At 40.9% G+C, this 15794-nt stretch overlaps 1 protein-coding gene across 3 annotated transcripts in view; it reads left to right on the top strand.

Annotated features, from left to right (window-relative positions):
- Window positions 1-15794, top strand: part of exoc4 (exocyst complex component 4) — a 283334-nt gene that overhangs the window by 21985 nt on the left and 245555 nt on the right. For all 3 annotated transcript variants that reach the window (XM_048610192.1, XM_048610194.1, XM_048610193.1), the window contains exon 3: window positions 7709-7893. In XM_048610192.1, the coding sequence (XP_048466149.1) occupies window positions 7709-7893 (185 nt within the window). The remainder of the gene's footprint in view (window positions 1-7708; window positions 7894-15794) is intronic.

The following is a 15794-nucleotide window of genomic DNA, read 5'->3' as shown; positions in this document are numbered from 1 at the left end:
GACAAAGGAGACTGAGGTACACATAGCGCAGAGTAAGGGCAGGCAGAAGGGTGTCGGGGGGCTCGGAGGGACTGGAGGTCTGGAGTGCATTTACTTCAACGCAAGTATAACAGGTAAGACCGATGAACTAAGAGCGTGGATTACCGCATGGAATTATGATGTTATTGCCTTTACAGAGACACGGTTAAAAGGAGGGGCAGGACTGGCAGCTTAACATTCCAGGATATCGCTGTTTTAGATGGGACAGAAAAGAAAACAAAGGGGTGGGGGGAGTTGAATTGCTGATTAGGATCACATCACAGCTGGGTTGAGGGAGGATACATCAGAGGAATCTTGCAATGAGGCATTATGGGTAGAGCTCAGGAAAAGGAAGGGTTAAATCACAACGTTGGGCTTTTTCTACAGATGGTCCCCAGTCCATCTGGAAAAACTTTTGCATATTTAATTAGGAATTCGCTCAGGCAGCCATTTTCTAATGGCAAAATTTGAGCCACACCACTTGAATCGTCACCAATTTTGCCCCAGCAAACTTGGGCCTGAGCCTTTTACTACAGTCAATGGTAACTGAACCTGCTGCTTCTCATAAGAGACTGGAACCAAAGTAGTACTCTTAATCAGTTGGGTTCCCTGGTATAGGTTCTCAGCCTGGCTGAGGCCTTGCGTAAACTTAAACTTAAGGGTTGGAGTCCAGAGCAAATTTTGGTCAAGATTGGTACTGCAATCACTGATACAGCTGCACCGGTATCAACCTCATTCAGAGCCAGGTGACCATTTAACCAAATGTTCATTTTGATTTGGATGTTGCTAAGCAATTTAACTCAGCCAAAACAGATGTAGGTGGCCTTTCCAGAGTGTGCACTCTCCTGGATAGTGGCCTATAAATTCTCTTGGTCAATTCAGTCCTACTGGGACTTTTGCTGTCTTGAGTCTGCATTTCAGCAGTAACCTGCTTGCCTGGATCCCCCTCAAATTTTAACCATTTGGTTGAGGCTTGGCTTTGTTTTGAGGTTTTTACTGTGGGCTGACCTAGGGTTCCTCTGTTCAGCATTTGCCCTCGAGGTTGCTAATTCTGTTGGAAAATACTATAATTCATAAGCCCCACTTGCTGCGTTTTCTAACGATTGATGCCACTTGTGCCTGTTTGAAGTCCAGTTGGGCTTCAGCGAGTAGGTGCTTTTGCATGATCCTATCATTAATCCCACATAGTCTCAGCATCTCACCTTAGGGTTAAACTAAGATTACATGCCTCTGCCAGTCGTCTCAACCTGGTCAAAAATCCCAATACTGATTCCCCTGGTTGTGAAACTGCTGAATAAAACCAATTGCGTCTTTGAATTAGAGGAGTTTTGGGGCTGTAAGATTCCTTAACTGTATCTGTCAAATCTTGGAAGGTTTTAGTATCTGGTGCTTCAAGGAAAGTTAGGCTCCTAATTACCATAAAAGCTGTTGGTCCATACAATGTCAGGAGAATTACTCATTGCTTTTTGTCTGCCACAATATCAGTTGCCTAGAAGACATAACATGTTCTTTCCACATACTGGGCCCAGTCTCCGACAGGATCAATCGAGTCAAACTTTCCAAATACCGGCATGATGCCAGAGGTGTTTACCTCAAATGAATGACTGTTGTGAATGAGGCTCTTCAGGGCCATGTTTTTCTCTCGCTGCCACTGGAATAACTTTATGAAGGCCGATAGCCCGTCACCAAGTTACCCTTTATTTACACGTGCACGGTCGAGGGTACTGACTCAACTACTTTGGTGCTGGCTCCAAGAGTGAACAGTGCCCCTGACACTCCTGTTTGTCAGCCAGGACTCCCTGATTGCACCAGGTTAACATGCCCCACTTGGGCAGCTGATGGTCAGGCAGTCACCTGCCTGACCTTGTTCCAATCATTACATTCATAGTGGATGTTAAGTGGTCCAGCCAAATTTCAGAAATGTTCTTGTTTTGGCTCATTTAGTGCCAGTTTGCACCAACAGAGAATCTAGTCACCTCTGCTTGCCAATTCAATAGCATTATCATCACTGAATCTGCCATTGTATACATCTGGCAGGACACCATTGACCAGAGACTTAATTCTTGTATGGTTACAAGAGCAAGTCCGAGACTGAATTGTGAAACCGATAACTTGCCCCAATGCCTGACTATCATTTATAATGCACAAGTCAGGAGTGTGATGGAATACTCAGCACTTGATTGGATCCAACAACACTCCAACCAAAGAGTCCAGAACATTGTAGACTTCTTGATCAACAGCTCATCTATCCTTTTGACATTTTCTCCCTTTTCCAATGGTGGACATGGCCACCATTTGACCCAAAAAAATAAGCAAAACTTTGCAGTAACTCACCAGGGCCCCTTCTACAGCACCTTCCTAATCCACAGCCTCGACCACCTGGAAGGATGAATGTAGCAGAGAACATCACAATTTGTAAGTTCCCCTCAAAGCCACATCTCACCCTGGTGTGATACTATATTGCTATTTGTTCAGTGCCATTAATATCCTGGAGCTCACTTCCAGATAGCACTGGATGTACTGGTAGTTGATGAGCTACAGTTGTTCCAGAAAGCTGTTGAACACAACATTTGAAAGGGCAATTTTGTATGTGCAATAAACGATGTCCTTGGTAGCAATGCTCACATCCAAAAGAATCAAAAAGGTCTTTCTTGTTTTAAGAGCAAAATCAATTCAATAACAGTTTTCTTGGTAATGCATCAAAACCAATGTCAGAGTGGGAGTAGACTGAAAACTTCTTCAATATTAACAGCAATTGTATCAAATCTTGGACTGTAAATTCCGCTTAGTCCCTGACTCCCTATATACTTGGATTTCCTGAGACACTGAAATTCTAACCAGGCCTTAGATGTACTTGGTAGTGGAATATCCACAATCCTCTCATGTCAACAATTGAAGATTCATATCTAATTATGTGAAGAAACTTGTCGTCTTCTCAGTCCTGAATGTTACTTTGCATGGGAGGATAGCAAACTGTGGTATTCCCTGAGGCAAGGACTGTTGCTTTTTGTTTTTGTGATCTATAAATGACTTGAATCTTGGAATGCCAAGTAAACTTCCAAAGTTACTCAATTTATAGCAAAATTGAAAGTGTTGCAAATGGAGTGATATCAGTTGTCTGTATCCTGATGCAGATGGGGTAGCAGAATCCATAGACTACCAGTAGACAGAAGCACAAGGTGATCCATTTGGTCAGACAAAATGGTTCGTGGCAATGTCAACTTAATAGCAAGTTCCAGAGTGTGTATTGGACCAGTTGGTAGACATCATGTGGAGGTGTTGATGTTGGACTTGGGTGGACAAAGTCTGAAGTCATACAACACCAGGTTATAGTCCCACAGGTTTACTTGAAATCACAATCTTTTGGAGCGTAGCCCCTTCGTCAGGTAATGACCTTACCTCACGAAGGGCTAAGCTCTGAAAGTTTGAGATTTCAAATTAATCTGTTGGACTATAACCTGGTGGTGTTGTGTAACTTCTGACTTGGAACAGAGACCTGGGATTCCATCTGTAGTCATCGTTTGAAGGTGATGAGACATATTAAGAGACTGATTAGCCAAGTAATTGGTATCTTTGACTTAAATGGAGCAATGACTAAGAAAAGGATTCTGCAAATGGAAGCAATAGTGGATTTTCAAAAAGAAATGGTATAGGCTGTTTAAAGAGCAAACTTATTCAACGTGTACCAAACCAGAGAGTGAGAGTATCCAGTTTGCTGCATGCAGGGCTGCAAAGGACTGACAGCCATTTGATGCAACAGTGCAATGAATTACTTTTATCTGAGTTGCAGTTTATTTGGCCTTTCAAGACTGGACAAGCCTGTTCTCCTTTTTTTTTCTTCTGCAAACATCCCTTCATCATCAACTCATGTAGTCATGAAGTGTCATAGGAATTGAAAAGTCAACTCTCTTTCTCTACAGATGCTGCCAGATGTTCATCTGATACGTTTCCATGCCAAAAAATCCAGGCAAACTACATCTTCTGGTTCACCTCTTATCTACCCAACTAATACATCCATAACAAACTCTCTTGGTTTGTGGTTCTGAGGGGAGGTTGTGTAAATTAATTTACGTCTGTTTTGGTGACAAACATAAATACATGCTTTATATTGACTTGACTTGACTTACCACCGTTTTAATTACTTTCCTTTATCCTAGTTAATACACTATGCTGAAATGGTGATACTTATTGAAGTTATCAGCTTGCAGCTGTATGACTCCATCAAGGAAGTTCCAGATGCTAAGTGATGTGCCGAAGCCTTTGGTGCATCTCTGTTGTTTTATTGAAGGGAGGTGAATTCATAGAACATGATCAGAACTGCTCTTTCAATAGTTAGTTGTCAATTTATGTAGTTATGGAAGAAATCTTGTCCAAGCTTCTTCTGATTGGGCAATCTGATCACTGTGGAAAGACATCATTGAGCCAATTGATGTTTTATTGATGACCTTCCCTTTAATGTTAGGTCAGAAGTTGGAATGTTTACCAATAATTGTACAATGCTCAGCACCATTCGCAACTCCTAAGATAATGAAGCAGTCTGTGTCTAAATGCAACAAGACCTGGACAATATCCAGGCTTGAGCTGACCAATGGCAAGTAACATTCATGCTACATAAATGCCCGTCAATAACCATCTTCAAAAAGAGATAATTTCAGCACTGCAATGGCATTGTCATCAGTCAATCTCTGACTGTCAATGCCTTGGGGTTACCGTGAACCAGAAACTCAGCTGGGCTCACTGTATGAATACAGTGGCTACAAGAATAGGTCAGAGGCGAGGAATACTGTTGCAAGTAAGTTGCTACCTGACTTTCGCAAAGCCTGTCCACCATCTACAAGCCACAAATCAGAAGTGTGATGGAATGTTTCCCACTTGCCTGGATGAGTGCAGCTCCAACAACACTAAAGAATCTTGACACTATCCAGCCCAAGCAGCCCACTTGATGGGCACCACATCCAGAAGCATCCACTCTCCCCACAACCCAAGCTCAGTCGCAGCAGTGTATACTGTCTACGAGATACACAGCAGAAAATTGCCAAAAATTGTTACACAGCACCTTCCAAATTCATGACAACTTGCATTTAGAAGAACAAGGGAAGCAGTTACATGGGAACACTGCCAACTGCAAGTTGCCCTCCGAGCCACTCGCCATCCTGACTTGAACATAGTATTATTGCCTCACTGTCGCTGGGTCAAAATCCTGGAATTCCTTCCGCAACATCATTTGTGGGTCCACCTGCAGCATATAGACTGCAGCAGGTTAAGAAGGCAGCTCGCAATTGCTTTCTCCAGGACACCTAGGGACAGGGAATAAAAGCCAGTGAAGCCCAGGTCCCGTGAGAAGTAAAAAGAAAAATCGCTTCTGCAGAACTATTCATTCTTTAAGACCATAAGACGTAGGAGCAGAAATTAGGCCATTTGGCCCATCGAGTCTGCTCTGCCATTCAATGATGGCTGATAAGTTCCTCAACCCCATTCTCCTGCTTTCTCCTTATAACCCTTGATAATCAAGAACCTATCTATCTCAGTCAAAATGTAGTCAATGACCTGGCCTGTATACCCTTCCTTCTGTGGCAGTCAATTCCATAGATTCACCACTCTCTGGCTGAAGTTTCTCCTTCTCTCCGTTCTAAAAGGGTCTTCCCTTTACTCTCCAAGGCTGTGCCCTCGGGTCGTAGTCTGTCCTACAATGGAAGCATCTTCCCAACATCCACTCTGTCCAGGCCATTCTTCTCGGAAATAATTTTCTTTGGCATGCTGTCTGTCTTGTCAGCCAGCTTGTGTGTTGTGGAAAGTGTTTTTTTTTTTTTTTTTTTTAAAAAGTTGTCATTTTAAGTTTTACGTTTGTTGTGTATCCCTCGGGTGGATTGTATTAAGCTACCTTGTTTGTTATGGTAGAGAGGTAGCTTGCTAAACCAACATAGGCTCGGTATCACTGGCTTAGCAAGACAGTAAAATTAAAACACTTAATGAGCCTGAAATTTATTCAGTTGTTCATAACCAAACTTTGCAAATGATGGATCTTGGACACCAAGTTTATAATGTAAACAAAAATTAACGATATATTATTAAGCATGTAACATTAGCAGAACCATGATAAATGATCTAAGCCCAATCTTTTTTAAGCGTAAGCCCCCAGTCTCATAGAGACACAGTTGAAAGATGATCAATAAGAAAGAAAGTACAAGTATCATAATTTGCCAGTTTGATAACTGTTTTTCAATGCTGAATACCAGGCCTTGGATGGTGGGTTATATTATAGACATATATGATTGTTTACCTTGCTTGAAATCCAAAGTCACCCATCAATGCAACCGGCGTCTGCAGATCTCTGAAGACTTGTACTTATTTCTTACAGATTGGGATTCTTTTTTCAAACTCTAAACAAACCAGTGACTGGATAATAATGGGAGAGCACGTAACCCCAGTCTGGAAACTTCTAAAACAAAACTGCCTTCTGCCCAAAACAGAACCAGTTCAAACTTCTTTTTTTTTTTCCTCTTTTTTTGTCTTGTATCATTCTTTGTAGAAGGCTGCCCATCATCAGTCCTCCCTCCATTTGATCAATTTAACATCTAACCAACTGCCAGGCCCTGACAACACCTCAATGTCAAACCGTCTGCATTGCCCTTCGAGCATTAACTAGTAATTAACCTGTATTATTTTTCCGGGCCAGGTCCCAAGAGCAAAAATCTGCCTTTTCTTTTCTTTTAAAGCAGACTGGTCAAAATTCAATTCTCAACTTAAACTCTCAGTTCCAAACCAAAACTGAAAACTACAAGAAAAATAGTGATGGTCTCAACATGTTGCAGAGGTAGAAATGTGTCAATTGAAATTCTGTCTGTGTATGCCTCTGGAACCCAACATTACACTCTCTCTTTTTTTTCTACATGTCTGAAAGCTTCATGTAATGGTTAGTGGGAATGTTGAATATTCGTGTTCAGAGCCATGTACAAATGATATATTGAAACAGCCTATGCCCATGTTCAGAAAGACCTGAGCAGCATTTGGGCTTTGGCTGACATGTGATGTGAATATCACATTTTTAATGCCTGTCAAAGACCAAAACAGAATGTCGTCATCATGTCCCCTTCACATCCAAGACCATACTATCACTGTTTTCCCATCAAAACAGTGGGACTTAGCATTGACCAGAAACTTAACTGCTGTGTACATACTGCGCTACCGAAAAAAGGTCAGAGGTTGGGAATTCTGCAGTGTGCAACTCACTTCTTAACTCCCCAAAATCTGTTCACCATGTCCAGCGTAGAATTTAGGAGTGTGAGGGAGTCCTCTGCACTTGCCTAAATGTGTGCGGCTCCAACAACTTAAGTGATTTCTTAATATTATGTCGAGTGAATCAAATTGTTTGAAGCCCACTATCTGTGATGCTGGGGTCCTCACTTGGTAGCTGAAATAGATTATTCACCTGATAAATGTGAATAGATCTATATCCTGTCTCTCAATACCCAATGTGTCCAATCAAATGAGGGACTGCATAAATCTTAATGAGTGTCAGTAGTTATTACATAATGAGGAGCTGAATCAAAGTGTTGCCCAGGGGAAAATCAGGGTTTTAGACTGTGCCATGGTGGCCCAAGCTTTGGAGTATTAATGATGATGTTAATAATGGTACATAGGAATCAAAAATCACAGTTGTGTTGTTTTGTCTTCTTGTTTTCTGTCTTAGGTCTCTGCAGTAGATTCTTTGGAGGGACAGCTGCTGCAGGTGGAAGGACTGAGCGATCTGCGTCTAGAGCTCCACAGCAAGAAATTGAACATGCATTTGGTGCTAATTGATGAGTTACACCGCCACCTGTACATTAAATCCACAAGTCGTGTGGGCAATCAAAGCCGGGATAAAAACAAAATTGGGTCAGTATGGAATGTGGTTGAGAAAAAATGAGATATAAGTGAGAACAGAAATATAAACGTCAACTGCACAAGACTAAAATAAAATCAAGAATTGTTAGAATTACACCGGTGCATTTTTGCAGCTTTAGGTTAGTAGTTTTGGTGTTATGGGATCACCGTTGAAAAAGACTGCTCTTTCTGATGTTTATTGACCTCTGTGTTTTGAACTTGTATTGCGAGGCGTTGTGAATGTGATTTTTGTTTCATTTTGAGAGTAGGAAAGCTATTTGAAAGATTGACAATGACAATGTTTCAGTGACATTTCTTCAAGAAATTGTTATTAAAGATCAGTTATAAATGGTAAGCAGTATCATCAGTAACTGACAGTCTTCTCATAAGAGAAATAATCCTTCAGATTAGATGATGAAGTGGCTCAGAACGCTAAATATGTCAAATGTCATTTTGCACATTGCTCTGTATCTGGTTGGACATTTTATACTGTGATTATTTAATGTAACTTTTTTTACACCAGAAGAGCATTTAATTTGACCTGTGTAGATTGATATCAGTTATCCCCAAACTGTTGCAAGCTCCTTGAGTTGATCTTGCGCATCCATTCCTTTTTTTAAAAAAAAAATCAAGGAGCTTCACTTTTTTAAGTTGGCCTTATGTTTTCTTCCAGTGACGTATTTGACAATAGTGTCACTGGGTAAACAATCCGGAGGCCCAAGCTAATGCTTCAGGAATATGCAATCTCTCTCTTTATTTGCCCATTCCGCATCAGAATTGTATCTGGGCTCTCTGCTTCTTCCTAGAAAAAAAACGACTTGAAACATCCCCATCCTTTACCACCCTTCTCTGCCCGGTCAAGCACGTTCTCACTTTGAACAAGTTCTCTAACTCCTTTCACTTGCATCAACTCGAAGGTGCGTTCATGGAAGTAGTGTATGTGGAAAATTTTGTTCCAGTCCAACCCGAGCCTCCAGTCTCCAGACATACCTTCCACATGAAGCAACAATTTATCTGCACTTCACTCGATCTAGTCTACTATAATTTGCTGTGTACAGTGTGGGTTACTTTGCATTGTGGAGATGCAATGCAAACTGGTCAATTGCTTTGCAAAACACTTGCATTTTGTCCTCAATGACCTGAGCTTCCTGTTGTCTGCCATTTGAACACCCTATGGTGTTCTCTGGCCAACATCTTAACTCTGGTTTGGAGCAGTGCTCCAGTGAAGTTTAGTGCAGGCTGGAAGAACAGCATTTTGTTTTCCACTTGGAGAACCTGCAGCCTTCTGGATGGAATATTGAGTTTAATAATTTTAGGACTTGAGCACCTTCTCTCATGTCGTTAACCCAACCTCCATACACCAAATCTGTTGTCACAAGAGCTGCTACCACAAACAACCCATTGTCAGCCACTTATGGTCCCCATTAGCAGCTGCTGACTCTCTCCAGGCTGATCTTTTAGAATTCCCAATTGTTCCTTTTCCTTCTTGCTCTCTGGGCACCACTTCCAGTGAGCATTTACTCTGCCCTCCCCTGGCCCATCTGACAGCTCTAGCATATACACCAACCTTTTCTGAGCTAAAAACACTTCCAAAGAAGTGTCACTGAACCTGAAATGTTAACTCTGCTTTCTGTGCACAGATGTTGCCAGACCTGCTGAGTTTCTCCAGCAATTTCTGTTTTTGTTTGTGATTTCCAGCATCTGCTGTTCTGTTCTTTTTGGCTTAGTGCATTTAGCAGATGGTTTCAAATCCCATGATGGCATTTCATATAATTTTTTGGAATTCAAAGCAAATCTCAATCATGATCATGAAACTTGGTGATTATCGTTGAATGACATTGGTGAATGCATGAGTTTTTAGTAAAGGAAATCTGGCCTACATGTAGCTCCAATTCCACAGTAGAGGGCTGACTCAACTATCCTCTGAAATGGCCCAGCAAGCCACTCTGTAAAGGGCATTAAAGTTGGGCCATAAATGCTGGCCTTAACAATGATGATCAAGTCCCAGTAAAGAATAGAGAAAAGAATTAAGGCCACTTAGGCAGGTTACTAACTTGTCAAGGAATCTGGGATTTAGGGAGGTGAGCGGGAAATGGAGTTGAGGCCCAAAGATTAGCACTGATTTATCTTTTAGCTGTTGGAGTAGGCTTCAGGGTTTGTGTGGGAGAAGGATTTTAGAGGAACCGAGGCCCATCTTCAGCAGTACAAATCTATCTTTAGTGGAGGTCCTTTACTACATATGGGAGAGGCCAGAGACCACTCTGAATCTAGCTTTCACGTGCAATGCAGTTGCTGTCTTAAATACAGCTCAGATCGGAGGTCAGTGACACTCTTCCTTTCTCAATAAAGTACAGGATATTTATATATAGCATGTTATAATGGTTACATGCAACGTTGACATCATTGCTTGCCACACCCATTCTGACCTACACATCTAATCCTGTACGTACATAATTAGTGATTGACAACTTCATGGTCCACCTTGGGTCCTCCCATCATCTTGTGCTGTTTGCTAGATCCCTTATCTGTCTTTGGGCTTTTAGGATTATTGACCACATTCCAACACCGATATTATGTCCCTTCCTAGACATTTGCCAGACGCATTGCACATTTGCTTATTACAAATGACTTTTGTTTATTTGCTTATCTGCCCAGCTAGCCCTCATAGCACTTATAAATAAAGAAAAAGCATTGTCATGTAATTGATATCCCTTGCTGATCTTAGTGCAGAAGATTAAAAAAAGTTGTTAATTTCTACTAATTGTTATAATATTTGTAATATCAGCTCTAAGGTAAAGTTATTTATAAATTAGTTAAAATTAATGCTATGAATCTGTGACAAAGCTAACAATTTCAGGAACAGCTTCCCTGTTATCCGACTTGCGAAGTGGCAATTGGTTGTTTTCTCGGCCATGGTAACTCCTGGTTTAAAATTATTTCTGCCCCCACCCTTGCCAGGTTATTTGTCTCTTGTCTCTTGGTTCTTGTATGACGTTATCTTGTTTGTACCTTTTTTTGTTCTAGCCATGCTGATGGAGAAAAAATTGTGTTTATCGAAACTAGTCTCTGCATGCAAGGCTAACTGCCTTCAGAAATTTAACTCCCCAGTATCTAATAAATTCAAACTTTTATTCCTGTAGCAATTTGTACTCTAATATGTAATTATAATTACTTAAGAACCTCTTCTCAAGTAGGTAAAGCTTTCCCTTTCTATTTCATACAAAAATTGGAAATCTCAAATCGGATGATTTTCATCTGAGCTGTCTTTTCAGAGCCTGACTGTTTGTTTGCGTTCTAGTCCTATCTTACTGAGACTCGGGCATTATGTTGTCTTGCTGTGAAGGTCAGGATTTGAGTTATATGAAATGCTTCACCTAACATTTCCTTTGATTGTCTGTGGGTTTATGAACTTGCTCGCTGAGCTGCCTTGTTCGTCGCCATGCCAGGTGACATTGTCGGTGGAGCTTCCAATGAAGTGATGTTATTCTACTCTGCTCAACATTTATACTGTTTAATCTGTTATGGTGAGTAGCGTCATTTCCCATTTTGATCTGTATGGGTTTGTGTATGGGGTCCAATTCTATGTGTTTGTTGATTGCATTACGGGTGAAGAACCATGCCTCTAGGAATTCCTGTGAATGTCTGTGTTTGGCTTGGGCTACTATGGCTACCTTGTCCCAGTTAAACTGATGGCCTTTGTTGTCTGTGTTTATCTATATGAAGGAAAGTTTGTCATGCCATTTTGCTGCTAGTTGATGTTCGTGTATTCTGATGGCTAGTTTCCTTCCTGTCTGTCCAATGTAATGCTTGTTGCAGTCATTGCATGGTATTTTGTAAACCATGTTGGCTCTGCATGTTGTGGGAATGGGGTCTTTTAATCCTGGGTGTTTGTCATGGAGTGGCTGTGAGCTTGTGGGCTGCCATGATTTCTAGTGGTCTTGGGAGTCTCGTTGTCAGTTCCGATATGTTTTTGATGTAGGACAGTGTGGCCAGTGTGTTAGGGCATACTGCGTCCTCTTGTTGTTGCCTGTTTGTTAGGCATCTGTGGATGAAGTTGCAGGGATATCTGTTTTATAGCGAGGAGTTTTGCGTAGGTGCTCTTCCCCTCTCCTGCGTAAGTTTGGGGTGTTGCAGAATGTCCTGGCCTGTTTAAATAGGATCCTAATGCAGCTTTGTTTGTGGACATTGGTGTGGTTGCTGTGGAAGTTGAGGATTTGATCAGTATGGGTTGCTTTTTTGTATACTGAGATTTGGAACTCCATTGGACTTCATCCACAGATGCCTACTAAACAGACAACAACAGGTGTATGCCCTAACACACTGGCCATACTGCCCTACATCAACAGCATATCAGAACTGATACCGAGACTCCTAAGACCACTAGAAATCATGGTAGCCCACAGCCATTCTACAACAAACACTCATGGATTAAAGACCCCATTTCCACAACATGCAGAACCAACGTGGTTTACAAAATACCATGTAAGGACTGCCACAAACGTTACATCAGACAGACAGAGGAAACATCAGAACTCGTGAACATCAATATGCAACAAAATGGCATGAGGAGCTTCCCTTAATATCGGCACACTCAGATAATGAAGGCCATCAGTTTAACTGGGACAAACCCATGCAGATCAAAACCGGAAATAAAATATACATTCCAAACGGAGTAGAATAACATCGCTTCATTGAAGGCTCCACTGATGATGTCACCTAGCATGGCGACCAAAAAGTCTGCGAGCAAGTCAACAACCTCACTCCCAGCCTGAGCTACAGATCTTTGCCAAAACTTTGTCTGTATCAGTTAAATAACTATTTTGTCATATTCAAGCATGGGCAACTTCAACAGATGTATGGTCTGCTCTTGGTGTTTTCTCATATTCTTGATTGAGTGAAGCTCTGCAACCCTTTCAAAGCTTGATGTCATCCTAAACCAAGCATGTATTTGACTAGCACCCCATTCACTCCTACTAGTTGACAATGGCAGCAGTGTACACTGACCAGAGTGTGCTGCTTCAATTCACCAAGGCTCTGTCAGGTGGCACTTTACAAAACCATGATTGTTTATCAACTAGGTGAACGAATAAAGCAGATATATTAACTGCAATCTCCCCTCCAAACCAGAATCATCCCGTCTGAAACTAGTTCTGTTTTGTTGTCACTTTGACTGACTGAATCAAAATCCTGGAACTCTGCCCATTGATGGATAGGTTGTCTCTTGATGGACATAATCAGTATTTTGACTCCAGGAGGAGCCCTTCAGTCACTGGGAGAAGATGACTGAGGTGGATTTTTGCAATGATCCACCCTGTGGTGGCTAGCAGAGATATCCCCTTGTACTAGTACAAAAGGTCTTACCTCTTTTCTTGAAGCTGATGTCAGTCGTGAAAAGAGAGCACATGTTGGTTATGTTCCCTTTCGTTTGTGTCATAAATTTTTTGTTTTTTTTTAAAATCTGCCACATTCCTGTCAATGTTTTAATTACTAGCCACAATCTTAATTAACCAACCGAAAAAAGATTAAACGCGTGATCCAAGTTTCACTGAGATTTAACTTATCCAGTGGTACCATCAGCTAGGATCAAAACAATTAGTGCCTTCCAGCTCGCAGAGACAAAGACCTTTTGAAGGTTAGTTAAAGGCTATATATTGGAGCTTGCTGCTGTTGTGCACTTCTCTTTAATTGGTCTTTTCTCGCATACACGGGCTCATCTCCCTCATCTGGGAAGCAGAACAGAAGCTTATTGCTTAAAAGAAATTAAACAGACAAGTTTTCTCTGTTCTCTCCTGCTCTCCCTCTTTTTTTTTTTCTCTCCTCTCCTCTCGCCCCACCCACCTCACTGCCCCAGGTCTGGTTTTCTCTGAATTGAATTCAATCTGCTGAGAGAGAAGCTAGAACCTGTTTCTGATCACAACTCTCTTGATTCTTCTCATGAGAATCTGTGGTGTTTTTCTGAACTAAAGTCAAAACAAAATGAATGACTAAGGTATTTCCAATGCTTGTCATAAGCATCTTATTCCATTAGCACTCCATCAGTTACCCTACGCTGTTTATTGCAGTCACATTTCTTTTTGGAGCTGGTGCATCTAAGTAATTGTTCCAGAATGACTTTCTGACCTTTTTTAACAAAAAACTGCAAAGCAGTAACCCACATCCATACTCTTGCCTCTTTTTAAAAAATCCAAATTCCAAAAATTATTCTTTGCTTTCTACAGCTTTGATCACATTTTGGAGAGTCCTTCTTCTCAAACTTGGTTGCCCTCAAATTCTTTTGTACTCTGTGCCTGCTGCACACTAGCATGCAAGCTATGATCTTGACCAACAGAGCAAATTGGTGTCATTGCATCAGGTCTCTTCTCCATCTTTGTTGCTGTAATATTCCACTCCATGTCCATCAAGCTTCCCACTGGTGTAAAATTGATTTACAAGACAAGGAGGAAACTGTTTAACCTACAACAACTGCAGTTCAGAACCCAGACTACCCAAACCCCTGTCGAGCTATAGTAAGCAAGCGACACTAATGTTGGAGCCCAGACTCAACTTTTTGAAACATATAAGAAAATGGGCCTTCGTTTAAATGTATGGAAGACAAAAGAAAAGTTGCCTGCATCCTTATTCTTCCCTGACACATACTGTACTGATTACATAGAATGTTTCTATGTGAAGAGCATGATGGATGCTATGCCTTGAAATTTCAGCATTAGTTTGCCAAAGTGGTGATGGAAGCAATGAAAATTGGAAAAAGTTCAACTAACCCCGAGAATTTCCAATACCAATGATGGACAATTAATCTTCCAACAGCTTTGGAGCAACAAAAGATGTATTTTCACATAAATGAGATTTAAAACAATAACTCTCAAAGATTTACTCTAAAGATGAAGTTGTAAAGCAAGATAGATCCTGATGTACTGCATAGGGAGTAGTGGTGTAAATAACTCGTGAAAGTGCAGGAGTCGATATCTCATTCAGGATGCTTGGATTTCCCTGATACTAACGTGATAGGTCATTGGAGATTTATGGCTCAGTTGCCTGAAGAAGGGCACTTCCAATCATTTATGGGAGTCAAGGCACAGTGTATTGCTCCAACAAAAACAGAAATTGCAGATGTGCCATCATTTGTGTGGAGAAAGCAGAGTTAACTTTTTTAAGTCTGGTAACTCTCTTGTTCGGAACTGCAGCACCACAAGCCATTTAAAATCCATATACCTGTTTGTAAGTGATTTGCCTCTTTTTACTTCTATGGAAATCTGTTTGCTTTTTCCAAGTTACCAGTAACTGTCAAATACACTATTTCCTGAATGGAGAAAGGAAAATTACCTCATTTCTGACATTTTCTAGTGCTGTTCTGCAGTGCCTACCAGAAAGCGCACTCAAGCAGGCCTGGGGAACACTTTTTAAAAAATTTGTGCTCCCTTAATTTTCCCTAATGACGCAGTAGTAAACTTCAGTTTTTATTGGTTTTTCTGCAACCTCTCTAATTTGAAACTTAGTTTTGAAGTGTTACAGAATAGTTTATTGATAACGTGAATATATATTCAATCATTCAATGATATTAACATCAATGATTGATTTATTAACTTCTTTGGAACTGATTTTAAACCAGTTTTAAAATGGTGAATTCTTGCAATTTTAGAGCAGTGTGCCCTTGTGTCAAGTTAAACCGTTATTCCAAGTGCAATTTTAGTTTCTAGCTGCAGTGCCCCTTTTGTTATTTTAAGCATCTAAAATCAGTTACTCACGCACAAGTAATCTAACATGAACCAGATTTATGGAAGGCATTTAGAGATAAAATGAAATGATGCATTTGCTACCTTTTGCATACTGATCTTGATAGCCAGAAGCATTTATAGTTAAGTTGAGATAACAAGGTGTAGAGCTGGATGAACACAGCAGGCCAAGCAGCATCAGAG

This window comes from Rhincodon typus, chromosome 22 (genome assembly GCF_021869965.1).
Source record: "Rhincodon typus isolate 14 chromosome 22, sRhiTyp1.1, whole genome shotgun sequence".
NCBI classification, from domain to species: Eukaryota; Metazoa; Chordata; class Chondrichthyes; order Orectolobiformes; family Rhincodontidae; genus Rhincodon; species Rhincodon typus.
The sequence above is the reverse complement of the archived record's forward strand: the minus strand, read 5'-3'. Positions and strand labels throughout refer to the sequence as shown.